Genomic DNA, 21777 nt, shown 5'->3' on the forward strand with positions numbered 1-21777 from the left:
ACTCTTGTCATATGGCAAGAGTGATCAAGTAGATAACCTGAGGACCAAGTCCCCGTGCCCCCTTTTTATAGATCTAACCCCCCTTTGATCTACCCTGTTCTTATTTACTTCATCAGACTTAACCACATCGAGATTGAGCTTAACAGCGTGCATATTGCACGGTTTCCTGTGAAAACAGGTGTCTCGTTTTTTTCAGTTACGGTGTCTGGAAATTGTCTGTCTCGTGGCATTGCCGAAGCGTGTAGAGGAGTCTGTCACCCCGCCACGAACCCCCAGAGGAGCCTATCTGGAGGCCATGATCCCATGACACAGTCAAAAAATCCCCCGAAGCCCCCAAAAGCGGCTAGGTGTGTCTGCTATGTGTTTTTTTAGAGACGGCATGTTTGCCACGTGATTTATCAGAAAAGTTATCTTTGCACTGGGGTTTATAAGGAAAGGCATGTTAGTCACGTGATTTATCAGAAAAGGTATCTTTGCACTGGGGTTTATAAGAAAAGGCATGTCCACCACATGATTTCTCGGGAAAGGGCCCTTCTGCCTTATGGCAGCCTTCTCGTAACTGCTACCTCTATTTGTTGAGATGTCCATGTTCCAGTACCAGCAATACACACATTATTCAACAATACAGTCATAAGTAGATAAAAAAATACGACACCAGCCATGTGGTTAAACTGAATAACAAAAACTTCAGTAACATGGTCTAATTTGATTTATCTCGACAGCGTTAAATCTGGCATGACTTGCACCATGGCATAATTCATGTTGACTATGTTGTAACAGATCAGTGATTCTGTGATTCAATACATTTTACCTGAACGTCGCGTAAGGATTTGAACTTGATCACATCATCCTTAGGCCATGGCTCATACCAACCAGCTTGTGCATCAGGCTCTTTGAGATAGATACCCTGAAGGATCTCCCAGCAGAGTTCATATATATGCTTCAGGTAGAGGATAAACATCATGTTAGAATGTTAAAGTTATATTCTTATACAACACCAATCACTTGTAAAGCCATTCATAATGAATCATAATAATTCAACTGATGGATTTAACTGACTTCATCTGTATTGTTAGGAGACCTAATTGTCTAACCTTGCAGTAATTGCGCCTGATGCTCATCTTGAGGTGTTGTGCACAAGTTAAGCTTTGCAGAAAGAGTTCAGATGGACAAGTCTTGGGCATTTCTGCTAAAAACTTTGGGCCTTCTCCAAGGTCATTCATCTCCCATAGCTCCTTGACCACAGAGTAAACCAGCTTTTGCACTTCAAGATGAGGCACTTTCACAGGCTCTTCATGCCCTTGTTGCTTTTTCACTTTAGGATGAGACACTTTTTGTTGCTTTGCCACTTGAAGATGAAGCACTTTGTGCACTTGAAGATGAGGCACCTTTAGCCACTTTTGCATTTCATGATAAGGTACTTTCACAGTTTTGTGTTCTGCTAGTGTCTGTCCAGTAATTTCCTGAACATCCTCATGTCCAGAACTGACCTGGGGTGGGCTGGACTCAAAGTCTCTATTAGAGGCCCTCACTGAAGGTTTAGAGCAGTTGTCAACCATCTGCAGTTTTGAGATTTTGTGATGAAGTATTGGAGAGGGCAGAGAGGCCTCCCTGCCCTTCACATCTTTGTCATGGTCTTCAGTCTCTGTAATAATTTGAATTCGCTGCTCATACATCTGTCGACAAAATTATAAAAAAAGGAGTCAATTAATAAAACAGCTAGCTGTTTTTTTCTGTAAATGGAAAATGGATGTAACAAATATCAATATTTGTTGAGGACTGTATCAACGGATGTTCCGCTTTGATTGTATGTTACAAAAACAGGTACATAAATAACAAAAACGCTGACAATGGTAGCCATGTTTCTTCTAACCTGGTACATGTGTGTATTTACACCTAAACAATATTCTCTGACACACCAAGATTCACTACAACCACCACATTAACATTTGAACAGCACCAGCCTCAAAGAGTTGCCAGCATGAGTGTTTCACAGGGGTAATCAAATGATCGCATGCATTCATTTGTGTTTTGTTGAATTCATTGAAATCTAATAGATTTAGTTCATTACTTCATACTGAAAGTGACCTCTGAAATCTTAATAATAAATCTACTAGATTTAAGTAAAAACCCTAAGCAGTACCAAATTCAGCCACAGGCTTAATCAGCTATAACCTACAGCCTATGGTTGATGTATTGTTATGGATGTAGCTACTATAGCACCTATACTACAATAACTTCCATTTTACAACAACAATTACTTCCACTTCCTGTACAGATACATGATGATAATGATACACACAGACATTTGATATTGGATGACACTGCTGTGGGAGAATGACTGGTAAACCATGTGGCAGACGTGCTTTCCTACTGAGAAAAATACAAAGATGGTTCAAAAATGACATTCTTACCGGTACGGCTGGTGGAAACAGTTGAGAATCAGGCAACCCCCCTTCCTCCATCATCTCAAATCTGTGGTCAGGTGTAGCACTCTCAAATTGCTTCAGAAGATCATTTATATACTGATGATGCAGTTTGATGTTCTCACGGTTAAACTGCACTTCTGAGGCTTTGCGTTGGAGTTTCTCAATGTCAGTAGATGGCTGTGAGGTCTGCATGAGATTCACTTTCAGCTCATAGGCTTTCGCCTGTGCACCTATTTTAATGCCCAGATAATGCTGAAAAGAGAATAAACAATCATTGGTTCATGAAATAACCAGTTCCGGTATGTAAAGATTTCTGATTTCCGTTTCTGTCATTTTATATCTCAAATGTAGTATCAATCTCTATATCTAAATAATATGGTATTTAATGTGCATGCAATCCTAACAAATGGAATATACAGACCAGTAGGATGCAAAAGTTTAAAGAGAAAAAAATTGATTCTCTTTATTCTCTGATTTACCCAAATAAACTGAAAGCCTATATCTTTTAAATATCATGTGTCTTCTTTCTTGTCTGTTTTCGCATCTTCTAAGTGGTAGGCATGGTGTGTGAATCAAATGATACAAACGTTTTTTATTCCAGGTTGTAAGACAACAAAACAGGAAAAATGCCAAAGGGGGGCGAATACTTTGGCAAGGCACTATATATGCTGCATGCACACTAATATATTTCCTCCTGACTGTATGGACTCATTAATCGGTTTACTTCTGATTCTCTCTGCTCCTCCTCTCTTCCCTCGTGCCCATCGCTTTTTCTAACTCTCTATAAGTTCAGTTGTTATTGCCGTGAAATAAATGCGGCCATTCATGGACATAACACTGGCTATGGACCCATCTGTTCCAATCCTTTTGCTCCTTGGTCGTGACATCCTTTGAGTGCACAAGAACAATGGGCCCCATAATGCTCCACATGCACAATGCCTTAAATTGGGATAGGTCATAGGGGGTGACACTAAAGAATGGTCGTAAGCCCTTGTTCGAACAACAACAACAAGAAGACTTCATGTAGAGGCTGGGAACTTCTATGGCACTTTCTCTGACACTGGGATTCTGTTGATACCTGCACAGTAGCAGCCATTTTAGAATCTGACTGGATGCTCAGAGTTGTTTTGGTTCTTTAAAGAAAAAAAAGTCGACTGATGTAGACATTTATTGTCGCCTAGTCATCTTTTATTCATATGAATGTTTTTATGTCTATATGTAGCCTACGCCATCTTGGCCAAACTTTTTTCTTAGTCCCACCACTCAACTAAGTAAAAATGCTTTAGAGAAGATCATTTGATGTTCTTCAAACACCTCTACATTTCATCGAACGACTAATGCATTTTCAGCGTACAATGAACATTCTTGCACTTTAAACAAATCCCCTCAGAATCTAAGGTTACATCAACTTTCTATTACAAAGCAGCCCTAAAAATGATAAAGTATCACTCCTCAGCTAAACAAAGGGAAAACTTTTGGTGGAATATCACCATCCAGATACAAATACATAAGGAAAGCTTGCACACCTGTTTGCTTTAGTAACGTCAACTGGTTAAAAGCAGAATGATTTCAGCTCATCAAAATACCTCGTTTGTATGGTGCATCACCACCCAGACAAAAAAAGGAAAAACAAGACTGCTGCATATGTCTTTTCCTAACTAACCCCAAGTGGTTTACAGCACAGCTTTCTCAGTTGATTAAATGTCAGTACATTTCTTTAGACAACTTCTGAAACCCCATCTACAAAAAGACTGACATGTTTTGTCTTTAGGAAAATCCCTCAGAAACAGGTTACATTAAACTGCCAATATGAATATGTCTGAACACAAAGTTACTATTAGGTAGCATTCTTAACAATTACAAAGTATCACAACTCAGCAAAACAAAAGGAGACCATTTGGTGGGGTACTTAAGTCACATGAAAAAGAAGAGGAAAGATGCCGCCTATGTCTTTGCATAACTAATCTCAAGTGATTTAGAGTAAACTCTGTTCAGTTGATTAAATGCCTTTTTAAACAACCCATGAAACCATGTCTACAAAAGCATTTCTTGCTCTTTAATGAAATCAATCAGAAGCAAAAGCAAAATGAAATTGCTATGATAAATCTCTAATAACATACATAACACTGCTATTAAAAAGCATCCTTCACAATTATAAAGTATCACAACTCAGATAAACACAAATTCATTTTTTTTTTTAGTATAACCGTTTCCACCAAAAATAAATAAATTATAATCTCCAGTCAATCAAAGTTCTCAGAACACAGTAAATGAAACGTGAGCTTTATTTGGCCAAGCTGCTCGTTGCAAAAATCTCCTCTATCTATATACCCTTACCGAGATGCTACAAAACAGTTAGAAAACAGTTAAGAGTCAGAGTCGGCTATGAATAGGTCAAACCAACAGACCCGTAGAGATTAACCCCGCAGCCACCGCACCGTGGGGGGGTCTCGCCCAATTTTTTTCAATTTGAATTACATGCACACTATGGTCTTATTGTCTTGTCTGTGTTTCCAGAGTTGATATAGAAATAAAGAAAAATATATTTAATTGTGCTTTCTTTGTTAGCTAGGTTAGTGACGCGACGACATAGGTCAGAAGGTCACAGACCGGCGAGTCACCCTGTCTGTGGAGTTACTCACCCGGCAAAGAGGTGCTCCAGACCTGTGGGATAAGGAGGCTCCTAGTTCATCATCTCAAGGGTAGAGCTTCCTCCCGAGGAAAATTTCCTCCTTGCTGGGTTCATTGACATCCAATGTGCACCGGTGTTCCCCAAATGTCTCACAGACTAGAGTGAACGTGGCGCTGCCTTCAGAGACAGTGCTCTGAAAGAACAGTTCTTGTGAGGGTTTATATAGCCCTAAAACGTCATAAAACAGACACGTCAAACGAATGCAAAGTCAAAATCCACAAGGCATTCTTCATTAGCAACTGTTGTCAAGCAAAATGTCAAGAATTATATCTGATCAGCCAATCAAATATCAATATACACTGACGGGGCCTTTCCTGATTTCCAGCACCTCTCAAGTTCGTAAGACATAAACGTGTCCCTCGTTTCTGAAAAAAAGAACTATGAGTAGGCTAGCCTATGATCTGAGCTTTTTTCGCTGGCCCTATTGAGCCTTTAACAGTATTGATATATCTGATTTCCAGCACCTCTCAAGTTCGTAAGACATATGGAATAATATAATGTTGGTAGCCTACACTTGTGTTATTATGCCAAACACAGGTGGTTTTGCGTTTTGCTATCTGATAGCTGCGATCATGCGACTGGGTGAGGGGGATCCTTCATTCCGACACGACAAAGGTTCGGGCGATGTACAACTTTCTCCCTGAGATTCAGTAGCCTACATTATGGATGCTCGGGCAGTGTGAAACGAAAAGTTCACCATCAGAGATCATACATATTATCAGCGGCGCAGATACCCTAGCAAATCCTTCTTCGGCTACCTTCATCAAACAAATACAAAAGTTATGGAATGTAATCGGAAGAAACCTGCAGGCATTTTTGTCGTGCGTCGAAAGTTTGAATGAGCCAGTGGCCTCACTGTTAACCCAAAACCCCAAACTTCCACAAGACGTCGGCTTGCCTGAGGAAGGACTCAGGACCATGGAGAGCTTCGTCCGTTTGAAGCTTTTATGGGGGTTATGACGAAATAAAAGATAGAAATGTACAACCCCAAAAACAAAACCCTAAGCTGGTGATGACATATGAAAGCGTGACGAGAAACATGGCCAAAGGTTTTTCAAAGCAAACAAACAAATGTATGCACAGCAGAACAAGAAGGTCAAAATATTGGTAGGCCTACTGATTTCTAAAGGTTTTCCTTTTTTCCCAACTTCTCTCATGGAGTCACATGGACCGCTAGACTATTATCAGCTTCAGTATAGACCTGCAAGTCGTATATTTAGTATAGACCTGACATTTTCAGCGCACAATGTATACATTCTTGCACTTTAAACAAATCCCCTCAGAAGTCACATCAATTTTCTATTACAAGGTGTATACCCACAACGGTCACTCCCAGACTATTTCTTGAGCATCGGGTCCATAGAAATGGCTTGGTTTTCAGTTAAAGTCCACAACTATTTAAGACAACTTGGGTTAAAAGCATGACTACTTCCCTTAGCAACCGTTGCCACTAGTAAACAAAACTCATTAACGTTACCCTGCTTATAGCAAGTAGTTAGCATATAAAGATGATGGTGTGTAGTATTATACATCTAGCCGTTGTAAATGTAAATTGCACTGAAATGCTGTGTTTCTGCCATCGTTCCGCTTTAAACGGTGGTTAAATAAGTTATGTTACCGTTTTGACGGTAACGCCGCTAATGGACGTTTCAGAACATCAGGTGCATTCCACAACTCACCGCCGAACAACTCCGCCACTGGGCGTTGGCCTTGAGTATTTTTTTAGTGTTCAGTGATTAATTCACACAACTGATTACTCTGATCACTCACTATCTCAATGAATTCCAGAATGCATGTACACGTTTAGCATATCACATCTGAGAAGTTCACATTATAAAGCACATTAATATCTAGTGGCTGGTGCCAACACTATTGATGGACTGTCCGCAATGCAGTTGCTGATGACCTTGATTCCTGCTCTCCTCTACAGAGTGTTTTAACGGTCATTCATCTCAGACTATGGCATGGACACATGTCATTAAATAAATTATTCCCGATACATGATTGGTGTGATTCAGGCTGAGATAGGACTAAGAGATATGTTTGGTAAAAAAAAAGATTGGGTATGTTAAAGTCGGGCCAATTGAATGTGAAATTGTAACATCACAACAAAGTAAGATAAATAAAGAACTGTTTTGACGGAAACACAAATAAATGAACGAATCAATACATTCTGTGTTTGTATTCCACTGAAACCTATAGCCGACTCACTTACGTTTTAGAAATAGTTGAATACCGTAAATCCTCAAATTGTGGCCGGGGCTTTTATTTACTTAGGCTGCACAGCGCACCGGCCTGTATTTGGGGCAGGCCTTTATTTCTTACTTATTATACGGCTCTTCCGTTGATTTGAATGGGGCACCCCAACGTTAGCAGGTCTGTAATGTCTTGATATTCACCACTGCGAAAAGTGAATGACCGCTGTCATTGGCAACGGGTTTTGTGCTTCTAATTCATATCTTTCATATCATTCCACAAGAAGTCCAGTCATTTAACGTACTGGAAAGTCATTGTAACTTGAATTACCTTTATTTGTCCGTATCGACCACGCCCCCGGCCACTATATGAATCCCGGTCTTTATTTGAGGATTTACTGTACATTTTTAAGAGAAATGTCGCCCCCTTGTGTACACAGTAGCCTATAGCCTATGAGTCGGGCATTGGTGTTGTACAGAGCTTATTAACTGACTTTACCTATTATACAGGCATGGTGAAGCTGCTGTTAGAGGTACAGCATTTTTTAGGGAGTTGATCTACTTTCTTATAGATGTCATAGATCAGATATATATCTAATAGAAGATTCTTGATTCCTCAGCAGCTGGGTTCATTCAACTTTCATTCTGGTCAATTGCACCTGGCAAAAGTGAGTCAAAAGCTTGATAGATAGATAGATGGATGGATACTTTATTAATCCCGAGGGAAATTTAGGTGATACCATCCAGTGCCATACTTATTAACCAGAAAACCATCATGTTAAATTACCATTCTCGTATTCTTTCAAGTCTTTAAGGAGTGTGGCGATATAGTCAAGCTTCTTATATGATAGCAACTTCTGCTTCCAGTATTTGATCCTGGGCCATTCGGGTATTTTTTTAATCAATTTACATAAAGTAATTGCAAAACACCCAAATAATATACTCAACACAAACAATCAATCTAAAAATCTAAATGTATTATTCACTATGAACAAATAGGACTGTTTGTATGAAAATTAATGTGTGAATATGGTTGTCAGTGAACATTGTAGTTTTAGACCTACATGATGTGGTTATTGTAAATAAGACATCATTATGAAAAAATGTACTGTGTAATGTATTTATTCATTAAAAAAATTAGGGCATGCTGTCTGAAATCCTCTCAATTTCAAGGAATAATAATAAACAGCGTCTTCAGTTATTTAGCTATAATTCCAGTTGCTGGTACCCTGCTTATAGTTTTTAGTTTACCTATTTGGCAGTATTTTGTCCAAGAGACGAAAAATCGGATAAAAAAAAATTACAGTAAGAAAGTAAGCAGTAGGCTATGCATAACCTGCGTTGTGTGAATAAACACAGTCCTGCACCAGACACAAACTTGCAACCTCGGACGTGCTAGCAAGGAGGCTATTCTTAAAATCAGACTGCTAGGATCCAACAGATTATTCTGAGACAGTGTAGCACTTGTCTGGGGCTAGTAATAGAAAAAGTACTAGATATCTGCCTAGGTTCATAGGAGAGGTAGGCCTAAGACAAGGAACAGTTGAACAAATGACCAGTTTATTGTTTTCAGACGTGGTCAGGCACAAATCACAGTGTAAAACAGTGAAAAATAAAAAAAGGAAGAATAGATCTTTTCAGTGTGTGTGCTTGAAAGTTCCAGGATATGGTCCTTCAGTCCATTTCAGTGTGTGTGCGCTTGAGAGTTCCGGGAGTTCCGTTCTGGTCCGGTCTGTGTGTGTACTACCTGCCTTCCTGACGGCAGGACTGGGGTCTGATGTTTTCGTGGTTTGCTTATCAGGTTCGATCTGGATCACGCGGTTGGCCACACCGCATCCAAAATCTGGGTATAGCTCGCCATCTTATCATCAAGTTCACAGGATTCAGATTCTCAGATTCTTCTGCTGTACATAAAAACCAATCTACACAAAGTGCAGAATAATCAGTGTTTCTAATTCTAATTATCACATGAGATCTCATTAACTTCTCTATACAGAATATACAACCATTATCTGGGTGCACTGCGACCACACAGAGATGATAAAACAACATCACATCACACTCTTATAACATTACAACTTCACCTGCCCAGAAGCTTGCATTTTCAATCACTAAGCAAAGGCTTATCTGTTTCAAACATCCTCCTTCATTATATGTTATAATTATATCGTATCTATTGTTACTATGTACATATTATTATACTTGACTTAAACATAACTCATTACTATACCATATTAATTATTACTATTTACATATTATTATACTTGACTTAAACATGAGAACAATCATCGAACTCCATCTAAATATGCATTGGCTATTCAGATGATATGCATCTGCAATGCACTTACATAGCAACCCATTGCTATCCGCTACCAACGTAAGCTACATGGCTAAACCTTAAACAACTTAGTGCCACGCATCCATTCCAAATCGCCAAGCGGTCTAGCTGTGCTAGTCAGTCAAGACATTAGCTGTTGGTCTTAACATTACCTCCCCGATACAGTGAGCACCAGTGTGGAGGGTTAACATTTACTCTTACAATATATAATATTAAACATGGTGTTAACTATAATTACAGGCTGCTAAAGTTCGCTAGTAACATTGATAATTACTATGTTAATACTCCGATTGGTTTTTAAAGAGGTAATCTTTCAAATAGCAACTTAAAAGCAGTATTAGTCATCTCCCAAGTTCGCTAGCATGATTATACTAGTAGCTAGCAGTGACTAGCTAAACATGTTCACTCACCGGAGTTTTCAGTGTGGTATTTAGGCTAGGGATTTGCTTCAATTGACCCTCTCAAGTTGGATGTCTAGTTGGAAAATAGTCTTATTAGTATAATTACATTTAAATTATGGTAATATTTTGAGTGTTTGATGTTATTTCGTACCGAATTCCGGGAGCCTCTTTCTCACACGTCTCATGGGAAAATCTTGGAAGGATAAAAGAATCGCTTGTTCGCGGGGAGTTCCCTTGAACAGAAGGCAAAGTGCGCCCTCTTTAGGCAATAATTTATACTACACTACTCATATTAGTAGCCCTAATTTCATGAGGGTTACAACAGGAAATCAGAAACTTGATTGAAGACATCCTTTTTAAGATATCTTTAACAAGGGCTTAAACTTACTTCATGCAATGGAGAAACCCGAGCCTGTCTGAATGCTGTAGGAAAGTTTCCCCAACTGACTCAAGCATTTACTACATGCGTCAGCGTGATAACAGGCAAAACTGTAAACGAAATAGACTGGAGGAGGGTGGTGGGAACATGTCTGATGACAACTACATCAAAGAAGCATAGGCTACCTCTTCCTCATATTGCGAGGTGGGGGATGAGGGGGAAATGATGGCCCAATGCCCAGAGGATGCCAAATACTTCAAGAGGACCGGATAATTTAGCACTAATGGCAGCAACCTTTTCAGTAAAAATGTTGTAGTCATTTGCAGAGAGGTAACTGAGGGCGAATGTGGTTTTTTTCTGGTGTCTGAGGCATTGTGGACCTTTTCTTGGTAGAATGTTTTTTGGCAGATGTCACTTGAAGAATGTGTAGATATAAACCGGAAGTTACACAAAACATTAGCATTTCTGGATTTAAACAGCTCGCATATTCCCTTCGTGTTTTACGACTATTTTCAGTAAGCCAAGGTTGATCGATCATATTTTGTGGACAGAGAGCGGTATCCAGAGCTAACTGGAAGAATGTCCGTAGCATCAGTCAGTTACCTCTAGTGACGAGGGAGTAGGCAGATTAGATGCAACTAAGGAGGAGAGCTCATTACTTGGGAGATTTCTGATCATACGACTCAACAAAGCCAGCCAGCAAAGGCTTTGGCGATGCTACAGAAGGATCTTCCAGGATGACCTGCTGCTGCTAGTAGACATGACCAGCCACGACACACTACTGCTACCAACTTTTCTCGTCTTTGACGAAATCTTTGCCATTACACTACTCCAACCAGTTGGTGGTAGTGGTGCGCAAATGTGTACCGCAACAGTCTCTTTAACACCCACGAATAATTCCTAAGGAGGAAGTGGACGTCATTCTTAGTTACAAGTCGTGTGAGTTGGGTTTTCATAATTTCGAGTCTTTGAAACAGTTTTCATTTTGATGAATGAAAATGTTACGTGTTCACGTCGGTCTTTACTTGTAATATTAGCTTTTGTCAGTTAACACGTCGTGCATTTTGATAATACCAAATGCTTAATGAACTCAGCTAGCTAGGTAGCTATAAGCTAAATAGATTTCCATCTTTACTGTCTATGATTTCCATTCATTCCTAGCATAAACAGTTCGTATCAGTAGGTAATCTGTGGTTCTTGAAACGAAGCGATTATAGAATGTAGGTCAGTTGATATTTAGTCTCTTTTGTTAGATTGGTATTGATAGTTCATTCAGGCCCCAAAAAATACCCTAATGTTAGTTGTTGCTCCTCTGGTTAGCTAGTGTTTGCTTACTTATTTGGCGTGCGTTTGTTGGAATAATATAATATTAGTAGCCTACACTTGTGTTTGGGTACTGACTTTTGTCAGCTGTGCAAGAATTATGTCAAACACAGGTGGTTTTGTGTTTTGTTATCTGACAGCTGCAATCATGTGACTGGATGCCTTGGGTAAAGTTATATGGTGTCTGCTTTGAGTTAATGCTAATGACGTTACATCCATCGCTCTTGTTTATACAGAAAATCTCATGTCGTGGATAAGAGAAGGAGAATTAAACCTCATTGAGAGGATTTCTGCCAACGTATTGAAGGTAGCCCTTTCACTTTGTTCTTTTCTAAACAATAACGTTAACTGTCTTTTGAACATAAAATAAGTCTTTAACCAGTGGCCATATGCCTCTTTAAGAGCTATCTTGAACAGTAGAGTCAGATCAAATGTTCTCATTGTCACAGGCAGGACCGATTCCCAAACATGTTGCCATCATCATGGATGGAAACAGACGTTATGCTCGCAAACGGCATGTTGAGCGCCATGAAGGGCATAGCCAAGGCTTTGAGAAACTAGCAGAGGTGAGCTTGTCCATACTACAAAGCCTTTTGGGGGTAAAACAAAGTACCACTCACCAAAGACACAAAGCTTATTCATGCATTTAGCCTGCCTAACATTTTTGACACCAGAACCACTGTCGTTCCTTCAGACTCTGCGCTGGTGTTTGCAACTTGACATCCGCGAGGTGACCGTGTACGCCTTCAGCATTGAGAATTTCAAGCGCTCCAAGGAGGAGGTGGACGGGCTAATGGAGCTGGCAAAGCAGAAGTTCACCCGCCTTCTGGACGAACAGTAAGTTTCTGAGTCTTCTTCAGGTCTGTGGCAGGAAGGGTCCGAAAAACTATTTATCATAGACAAATTATTTCGTATGTCAAGGTGCTGATGAAGGCAGCACCTTTTGTGTAGTTGTGTAGCTCTAGCATGATGAATAAATACGACTAGAAATTGTGAGGGAGAATGCCTGCTACATATGTACAGATCAACTGATTCAAGTGGACCAAAGCTACAACAAACATGTATAGGATGGACTCATCATTGAAAAAAAAAAAAAAAAAAAAACAGTTTTATCAGGTTTAAAATCTATAAAGTGGAACATCATGGAGAGATGATTGATAACTGTTACCATATAAAAGGTTGATCAGCAATTCTAATCCAGTACCCTTCTGTCAAATTCAGCTCATTGCTCCTAGCAGTCCATTTTGTGTGTGCGTTAAAAAAATGTACACAGTCTTGGCTCTGTAAATGGAAACAAACATAGTGGCTCGAACCAAGCCATAAACAATCCCAGCCATCAGTTAGATTGAGCTCAAATATCAACAGCCTTTTGCCAGAATCATGGATTTTGCCTTTAAAGCCAGAGGTGTTAAAATGTTCTTCTCTGATAGGGCCAGTCCACTTTATGTGGAAGGAAAGATCTTCTTTAGTGTGGTAGCAAGGAGAGTTGGTCTCCGATCTGAAGGCAAATAGTTTGATAGATTTCCATGCAGAAGCACGTTCGTCTGTATGTTTGGAACATGGTAGCATGATTTGGTGTCAAATTTTAAGGACAGAAGGCAGAGACCTCTTTGGATCAGTGCCACACAGTCTGTTGTGGAAGGCATTCGGCTACTTTCAGGTCCCTGAGAAGATTTCAGCAATATTTTGGGGAGATTCAGTTGTGCTTTAACAAAGTAACTACACCATATCCTGCCTGTATTTTGGAGATTGTTATCATGACTGGATGTGCCATTTCACGGTTGGTTTTCACCATAGTAGTGGAGGTTTTTATAAGGGCATCTAAATTGGTTATGGTAGTCAAAGGCTGCAGGATGGCACCCGGTTACTTCCCATCTAAGCATAAGGATGACATGACGGCATTGACAACAACTGCTCCATGTTCCTGTTGGCTGTTAGCCAAGTTGAATGACAGTCTGAATGAAAGTGAAACCTAGCAAATGTAGATGTGTTTCTATCAGTAATGGAAAACTGGTGGAAGAGAAGTTTTATACTGATGGTGAGGTGATTCCTTCTATTGTAGAACAACTTGTGAAGAGTTTAGGCAGGTGGTATAATTAAAGAGTCCAACAGAAACGGTTCAACATTCACATGGCACATTACAGCATAGGGATATCATTGGGCAGGTACAGAGTGGAAGAGCAGGGTTTGGGCTCGGTGACGGTTAGAAAGCATGGGGTAAGGCTACATTGCTCAAGAGGAGCCACTTATGATGTCCTCCCAAGTCCGTAGAACTTCAGTCAGGGAGCGGGTGAAGACGGAAGCTGCTAGTTGTGTTTGACGTTTGCTCATTGTCTGGATGTAAAACTAGCCTGACTCAGGGTCGCTACCCGTGGATACATAATCAGGTTTTTAAATAATTTGCGTGTTTGTTTGAGAATATACGAGTTGAGGTTAACTCTTTGCTGGTTAATGACTGAGAAAGTAGTATTTATTTTGTGTGAGAGGGGCAGTGGACACCAGGCACATACAAGAGGATTGGCTGCTGTGGGGTCATTTCCTGTGTAAAACTAAAAACAAATATTCACAAAGTAAAATTCCAGTGAAAAAAATCTTAACCCAGGAAAAACAAATGTTAATGTTGTAAAAATACTTGATGTTTAAATAGTGCAAACTTAACAAGTCTTAAACCATGCTGGAAAATGGCAAATGGTATACAAACACAATAATGATTCTCGTTGATGTGTGTCCTGTGAACTCAGAGAGAATCTGGAGAAGCATGGTGTGTGTATTCGGGTGCTGGGAGACCTGACCCTATTACCCTTGGACCTGCAAGAAGGCATTGCCAAGGCGGTGGTGGCCACCAAGACTCATAACAGGTAGGCCTCAGTCACTCTCTCCTGATCTTTAAGCATCTTTCAGGTCAAGCTGAAGATAAAGACTGTCACAGTAACTGATGTCTACAATCCTTTCAATAGCCTCTGTACTGTAGCCAGTAGCACATGATGCTAGTAAGGAAAAGGTTATGGAAAGTAATGATTGAAAGGCCTTTCTATATTGTAATTGTATTTTGGTTAATACAATCTGCTAAATGGTAATTACTTTATCAAGCCTTGAGCTCTTTTTCCAATTTGCACAGATGCTTTCTGAATGTGTGCTTCGCCTACACGTCGAGACATGAAATCGCCGGCGCAGTCCGAGAAATGGCGTGGGGTGTGGAACAGGGCATGATCAGACCCAGGTAGGTTGAGCAACAGAGAAGGAATACCCACACACGTATGATTTGGTTTCATGCAGTATCTCAACCAGTGGGTCATTGTTTATTAATTTACCTTCAACTGGCGGAAGTGTCTATTACGCCCCAGTGCTATGGAACATACTGCCTATAGACATCAGGGAAGCCAGCTCGCTTAACATCTTTAAAAGAAAACTAAAAACGTACCTCTTCACATTAGCCTTTAACTAGCTACCACTTCGCACTATATATATATATATATAGTAATATAGTAATAGTAATATAGTATATATATATAAATACATTTAATTTAATTTAATTTAATTTAATTTAATTTAATTTAATTTAAATCAAATCTCTACTGGTGATATTAAGGGGTTAGATTAAATATATCTCTATAATTATAATTATAATTATAATTTGATTTTTTTTGCACTATATCTGAGTTATGTTTCTTTGATGTCTATTTTTATGTGCATGTAATTTCTTTGTGCATATTATGTATTTGCTGTAAAGCACTTTGAGCTGCATTCTTTTGCATGAAAGGTGCTATATAAATAAAGTTTTATTATTATTATTATTATTATATCTTTTTCATTTCTTGTGTGCTACGTTATTTTGCTGTCCTACCAGTTGTGTAAAAAATGCAAACGACACCAAATGTATCTATGAATATTATGAGTGAAAAACATACTGAGGCTCATACTTAACTTACTGAACTCTTGGTAGAAACCTTTACTTTTGCTTCAAGTATGTACTACTGAACATTTAATCTTAAGAGTACAGCCCATGATGGGTATTGCAAGGACATCTACAAGCTATAAACAGTGTACACCTACTCTAACACCAGTGATTTTTACTGGTCATCAGACTAACCACATTGTGTGCGTGTGTGTACGCAGTGACGTGTCTGAGGACCTCCTGAGCCAGTGTCTGTACAGCAGTAACTCCCCAAACCCTGACCTGCTCATACGCACCTCTGGAGAGGTGCGCCTCAGCGACTTCCTGCTCTGGCAGGTAAGAGAGGGACTCACTTCCTGTATGATTTCTTTGCAGGCAAACACACAACATGCTTACACTGACCACATCAGCACTGTTAGTTGATTGCTTTAAATAGGATAGCAATTGGCTCCTGGTTCAATAGAAGTGACAGAAATGTTGTAATAATCCAGACCACATCAGCACTGTTAGTTGATTGCTTTAAATAGGGGAGCTGTAGGGCAGACTCTGCTGGAATCATGAATTGACATCATTATAATGAGGGCTGTTTATGCATAGTTATGGAATAGATATTGTGCTATCTCACACTTTTTGCCAAATAGATGTTTTCTATTAGTAGATTTAGTTAGCTGACTATTCACAAAGGAAATAAGCCGATTACACTATGTTCACCTTGCTTGCAAGATCAGTTTGTTGTGTGGTGTGTAATGTATCCACGAGCCGAATGATATTTGACTACAATGGTTTAAACTCCTCCAGAAGTTCCATAAATCCAAAAAAGCTAGGTCAAATGTCTAAACATCTTTGTGGAACTATTTTGTTTTTATTTTATTCCATGATTTTATTTGTTACAGTATAGTGAGGATAGGGAAGTGAACACACATCTGTTCAATAGGGTGCAGGTCAACAAAAAAACAATATCACAAAAATGTCACACAGGCTCTGATGCACTTCAAAGTAGTCTTTTTATTCACCAATTTGGCAGTATTGCCTTCATCAGGGTTTCAGTTAATTTGTTCAAATCTGTCAGTTTTGTTTTCACTCTGGCTTTAGTGCTTGACCTCTGTTGCTCCTTGAAAGTCATGATGACTGATCATCAGTGTTGCAAGCTAACCCAATAATTCCAAAGCATTGGAAAACCACTTACCCAGGAGAAGAAGCTACATTTAGTGTTGTACTTACTTTTGAGGAACTGAAAAAGGATGCAGTTCCAGAGACAATATTATTACATAATCATTACATGGGCTCTGGCAATTCCTATGGTGTAAAAGAAGAAAAAAAGTATCTCCTGAAAAGTTTTGAATGACCTGAGAAAGCCTTGGTGATTTAAAAGAGCAAGTCAGGGCACAATGGTCAGCAACTGGGACGCCTCTCACGGTCACAGCTTGTTTGTCACATTCCTTACTTCCTTGCTGAAGGCTCCTATCTACACAAGCTGAAACCAGCTGACCTCAAGGCAGTGTCTCCTCCTCAACCAGTGGGATTTGATCCTATCTATTTGATCCTATTAACTATGGTCATTCATCATGTATTGTTATTTCCAACCTCCATATGCTTCTATATTAAATCCTCCATCCCATAATGTCACAATCCCATAAGAACAGCTACCTTCAAGTGCAGTTTACATTATACCATAACCATTGTTAGGGGTTGTGTTTAGCTGCAAATATCATGGAGAAATCCTAATCCTAAAGTTAGCATCACATAAAAGATGCTAGCTCAACCCCCACCCCTGATGCATGTAGTTACTTTCACATGTAGGACAGTCATGTATGCAACCTGGAACAATTGTTCCATCATACCCAATTGGCATGAATTCCATTAATTCATCCAGCAGGATATGTGTTTGGGCCTTTTTAAGTGTTTGTCTGTTTGTTTATCGTTAGGGAATGGAGGATAGATTTTCTTTCTGGTGAAGAAAACCATCAAGCTCAAAATGAGCACGCTGTTGGGGTTATGGTGAATTTCTCACTTACTTCTCACTAACCTCTGCAGCGGTCTCAGTCTTGTTAGTGTTGCTGTATTGATACACACAATGAAGGCAATTTTCAATCAAATAACAATCAAAATTATTTTTTCCCCTCCTATAGACCTCGTATTCATGCTTGGTGTTCCAGTCTGTGCTGTGGCCAGAGTACTCCTTCTGGAACCTGTGTGAGGCCATTATTCAGTACCAGCTCAACCACCGCTCTCTGCAGGTAAGGTAAAATCTCACGGTATAAGTCCAGGGGCCTGAAAAATAAATATGAGTATGCATAAATATAATATAAACATTATGCTCAGCAATTTGCGGATCGTGTCCTGATACAGTAAACGTATACAGGAATTCAATGAAACTTTTTCAGATTGAGCATAGTGTTATAAGTTCTTTGGTGCCCTCAAATAAGACTTATGCAAAAAGGCTACAGTGGGGAAAATAAGTATTTGAATCCCTGCCGATTTCGCAAGTTTGGCCACTTGCAAAGAAATGTGTGATCTATAATTGTAATAGTTGGTGTATTTTAACAGTGAAAAACAGAATATCAACAAAAAAATTTATAACATTTATGACTTAATTTGCATTTGATGCAGAAAATAAGTATTTGAACCCCTAGCAAAACATGACTTAGTAATTGGTGGAAAAACCCTTGTTGGCAAGCACAGACGTCAGACTTTTCTTGTAGTTGGTCACCAGGTTTACACACATCTCAGGAGGGATTTTGGTCCACTCCTCTTTGCAGATCCTCTCCAAATCCTTAAGGTTGCGTTTTCAATGGGAGGGAATGAGGGAATGAGGTTCAAGCCCAATATTCCACATTACATGGCCCCATCCATAGTCCCCTCGATGCTTGACGGTGGGGATGGTGTTCTTGGGGTTATATTCAGCATTCTTCTCCATCCAAATGCGGCAAGCTTGATTTTGGTCTCATCTGACCACATCCTGTCTCCCAATCCTCCTTAGAATTATTCAAGTGTTCATTGGCAAACTTCAGACGGCCCTGTACATGTGCTTCCTTGAGCAGGGGGACCTTGCGAGTGCTGCAGTACTTCAAACCATTACGGCGTAGTGTGTTGCCAATGGTTGACTGTGGTCCCAGCTGCCTTGAGATCATTCACAAGCTCCCCCGTGTAGTTCTGGGGTTATTCTGCACCTTTCGGATGATCACCGATACCGCACGAGGGGATATCTTGCATGGAGCCCCAGACCTAGAGCGATGGACAGTTGTTTGGTGTTGCTTCCATTTGCGAATAATCGCACCAATAGTTGTCTGCTTCTCACCAAGCTGCTTGCCGATGGTTTTGTAACCCATTCCAGCCTTGTGCAGGTCTACAATCTTATCTCTGACTTCCTTGGTCAACTCTTTGGTCTTGCCCATGGTGGTGAGGTTGAAGGTGTGAAGTATGATTCTTTGGACAGGTTTCTTTTATACACGTCACCAGTTGAGATCAGGTGTACCTTGTTAGGCATAATGAGGACTAATCTGTGTGCTTCTTGGGCACATAACTGGTCATTGGGAGCCAGAATTCTTGCTGTTTGCTTGGGGGTTCAAATACTTATTTTCTGCATCAAATACAAATAAAGTCATAAATGTTATAAAATGGATTTGTTTGTTGATATTCTATTTCTCACTGTTAAAATACACCTACCATTACAATTATAGATCACACATTTCTTTGCAAGTGGCCAAACTTGCGAAATCGGCAGGGGTTCAAATACTTATTTTCCCCACTGTATGTCATGTGTGTGCCTCGGGTTGAAATGCGTTTAAGTAAGCAGAGTAATGGCAACCTATGCTTCAGGACAGTGACATCTGCTGACATATCCGTTTGGAACATAAAAAAAAATACAGACTTAGTAGAAACTTAAGATAGATTCCTTGTTGTTTGCTAGCTTTGGAGAGTGCAATTGGCTCCTTGTTCAATAGAAGTGACAGAGAAATGTTGTAATAATCCAGACATCATCAATGCCAGTAAAAGAAAAACCCTCACAATGTATGATTAGAGACTGTAAGAAGTAAGGGAAAGATTTGCCTTGCAGAAGCCTTAGCCTCTAATGAGTGCCTTTGCACTTCTGTTGGGAATTGTCTTACAGAAAGCGCGGGAGCACCACAGAGAAAGCCAAGCCCTCCAGCAGCTGGAGGCGGACCGCTCCTGTGTGGCCGAGCTGCTACAGCACCATGGCAACGGGACGCCCGTGGACGCTCAGAGCCGACAGGAAGCCTTGCGCAGTTATACGGCAAGCCGGGAGGAGAGGGTCCGCCACTTCCTGGGTGCATTGCAGCACAAGAGGGACACTTTCTTCACTGACTTGTGTAGCCCGGCAGTAGTGGCTTAATTCCAGTCTTTGTGTTGCGCAGACGTTGGAGCAGAAATGGATTTCCATGTGTTGTTCCTTTTTTTATTCACTAATCTTACATAGGTGAATGAAGAAGTTGTTCTGCCCCCGTTTTATGGGGCTCTGAAATCTATTTATGTAAATTAGGTTGTCAGCCTGGGCCTAGAAAAGTGCAAATCTGTTGTTTATGTGTGGCTCTGAGTGATTGAGTTAAAGGGGCTTTAACTTAAGGATATGCTGTAATGAATCATTATAATGCTTCCCATAGAAGTGTGGTTTTATTAATAAAAGACATCTTTACAACACCTAAAGAAATGTTATGGCTGCAAGATATAGGCTGGATGTCAGAACTGTACACAATACAATAACAATCAAAAAGATTAAGCCAATCAAATAGTTCTATAGTATGAAGTATAAAAAATAAAAATAACTATTGAGAGGTGTGGACTTCTTTCTCCTCTTTCTTTTAATAAGGCTGCTGTTATTTTAATTACTACATACTCACTCGATTCCTTACTTTAAATCTGCGTTTCTCAAAGTGTGGGACGCGATGAACAGGAGATTTTTTTTTTTACCCCAGAGATGTAGCAATGCCTTCCTTTATAGACAATAACGATCATACACCCCCATCGCACTTAACAACCACACTCAATCTAAGAAATCCGTATTGTATTAATTAGCCTGTTGTTAACCTTTCCTGCTCTGTCCCTGACCGTAGTCGGAGATTACATGTTCTATATTCTAAAATCCGGGGATAACTCCCTTTCCCTTCTGTCTGCATTTCATGAGAAAATGAATGGCAACTTGATTTGGTCCGAGGATTTATTCCCCACACTGGTTGCACAGAGTTCAACGTTACAGCAACATAACTTCGCTCCGGTCGCTACATCTGATCTATCCGTGTGCATCACCGTTCTCTCGCACTCGCGCTCTCTCTCTCTCTCTCTACCACAGCCGCCCTGTAGCCTACGTGCTGCTCATAAAGGAGCCGCACCGTTAGACAACAACACTGTATTAACATTAGATGGGTGAACGGGATGAAAATGTGACCTGGAACCATAGTGCAAACATTTTGATTGACGTCGGCGTATTCATTGCAGCGGGACAATGAAAAAAAAACTTTCCCGGAGCATGAAAGTGTAGTGGGCAATAGTAATATTAACGTTATGGATACATTTGTGACGTGAAATACAAAGGTTGGCCATTCAGTAACAGTGGCGAAAAAGACAGCTGAGCTGTTATTTGTTATTGATTAGGATTTAGAACTTGACTTTATTTAAATACAGTTGACAATTTTATGCTTGGCCTACCATTGATAACACAATTGCCCAGGCCCTTTTTCTTTATTTTTGGAACTCAGCCCATTTGAGGCAAGAATTGACACCATTGCACTTTTATTTTCTATATTTTTGAACTGATGTTATTTGTTATTGATTAAGATTTTAACTTTGACGTTATTTCAATACATTTGACCATTTTAAGCTTTACATTTACATTTACATTTAGTCATTTAGCAGACGCTTTTGTCCAAAGCGACGTGCAAGGGAGAGAACAGTCAAGCTAAGAGCAATAAAAAGCATGGTGTAACAATAAATACTACTTTACATGAGAATTAGAAAACAACGACCTAGAAAAAAGGAAAAAAAGAAGTGCAGGAATGTAACTGCTGAAGTGCAAGTTAAGCGCTAGTCAGGTGCCAGTTAGGAAGGGAGCTTGGCCTACTATTTAATTGAAGTGATGAAGGACAGGTGGGGCTTGAAAAGGCCCCCTT

General features: G+C 39.9%; 2 protein-coding genes and 1 long non-coding RNA gene across 5 annotated transcripts; 1 reads left to right on the top strand and 2 right to left on the bottom strand.

The window, feature by feature from the left end:
- Positions 1-15: 15 nt before the first annotated feature.
- LOC122133271 lies at positions 16-5242 on the bottom strand. Its single transcript, XM_042709085.1, has 4 exons — positions 5072-5242; positions 2415-2681; positions 1095-1676; positions 16-940 (listed from the first exon to the last, which is right to left on the bottom strand). Exons 2-4 carry the CDS (start codon positions 2619-2621, stop codon positions 782-784), a joined length of 948 nt encoding a protein of 315 aa, XP_042565019.1. The 5' UTR covers positions 2622-2681; positions 5072-5242; the 3' UTR covers positions 16-781.
- Positions 5243-8854: 3612 nt separating this feature from the next.
- Positions 8855-10350, bottom strand: LOC122133272. Its single transcript, XR_006152665.1, has 3 exons — positions 10207-10350; positions 10065-10128; positions 8855-9238 (listed from the first exon to the last, which is right to left on the bottom strand). It is a non-coding gene; the product is annotated as an uncharacterized LOC122133272 (long non-coding RNA).
- Positions 10351-10954: 604 nt separating this feature from the next.
- On the top strand, positions 10955-20449 carry dhdds (dehydrodolichyl diphosphate synthase). Of its 3 annotated transcripts, none has more exons than XM_012824887.3 (9): positions 10955-11373; positions 11994-12064; positions 12207-12323; positions 12452-12594; positions 14499-14615; positions 14876-14977; positions 15874-15988; positions 17782-17889; positions 19764-20449. In XM_012824887.3, exons 2-9 carry the CDS (start codon positions 12002-12004, stop codon positions 20004-20006), a joined length of 1008 nt encoding a protein of 335 aa, XP_012680341.1. In that variant the 5' UTR covers positions 10955-11373; positions 11994-12001; the 3' UTR covers positions 20007-20449. The 3 variants fall into 3 exon arrangements, with proteins under 3 accessions (XP_012680341.1, XP_031432473.1, XP_031432472.1); XM_031576613.2 differs by lacking the exon at positions 10955-11373 and adding an exon at positions 11422-11536; XM_031576612.2 differs by lacking the exon at positions 10955-11373 and having other exon boundaries at positions 11739-12064.
- The last annotated feature ends 1328 nt before the right edge of the window (positions 20450-21777 follow it).

This window comes from Clupea harengus, chromosome 11, assembly GCF_900700415.2.
Source record: "Clupea harengus chromosome 11, Ch_v2.0.2, whole genome shotgun sequence".
Classification (NCBI taxonomy): Eukaryota; Metazoa; Chordata; class Actinopteri; order Clupeiformes; family Clupeidae; genus Clupea; species Clupea harengus.

Bases quoted from the DNA above. Each gene is read 5' to 3' on its own strand.
- dhdds (XM_012824887.3), top strand. From the start codon at position 12,002: ATGTCGTGGATAAGAGAAGGAGAATTAAACCTCATTGAGAGGATTTCT. The intron at 12,065-12,206 runs GTAGCCCTTTCA...TCATTGTCACAG, and splicing joins TTTCTGCCAACGTATTGAAG to GCAGGACCGATTCCCAAACA. The intron at 15,989-17,781 runs GTAAGAGAGGGA...CCCCTCCTATAG, and splicing joins GCGACTTCCTGCTCTGGCAG to ACCTCGTATTCATGCTTGGT.
- LOC122133271 (XM_042709085.1), bottom strand. From the start codon at position 2,621: ATGCAGACCTCACAGCCATCTACTGACATTGAGAAACTCCAACGCAAA. The intron at 1,677-2,414 runs GTAAGAATGTCA...TTTTGTCGACAG, and splicing joins TGTTTCCACCAGCCGTACCG to ATGTATGAGCAGCGAATTCA. The intron at 941-1,094 runs GTTAGACAATTA...CTCTACCTGAAG, and splicing joins TCAGGCGCAATTACTGCAAG to CATATATATGAACTCTGCTG.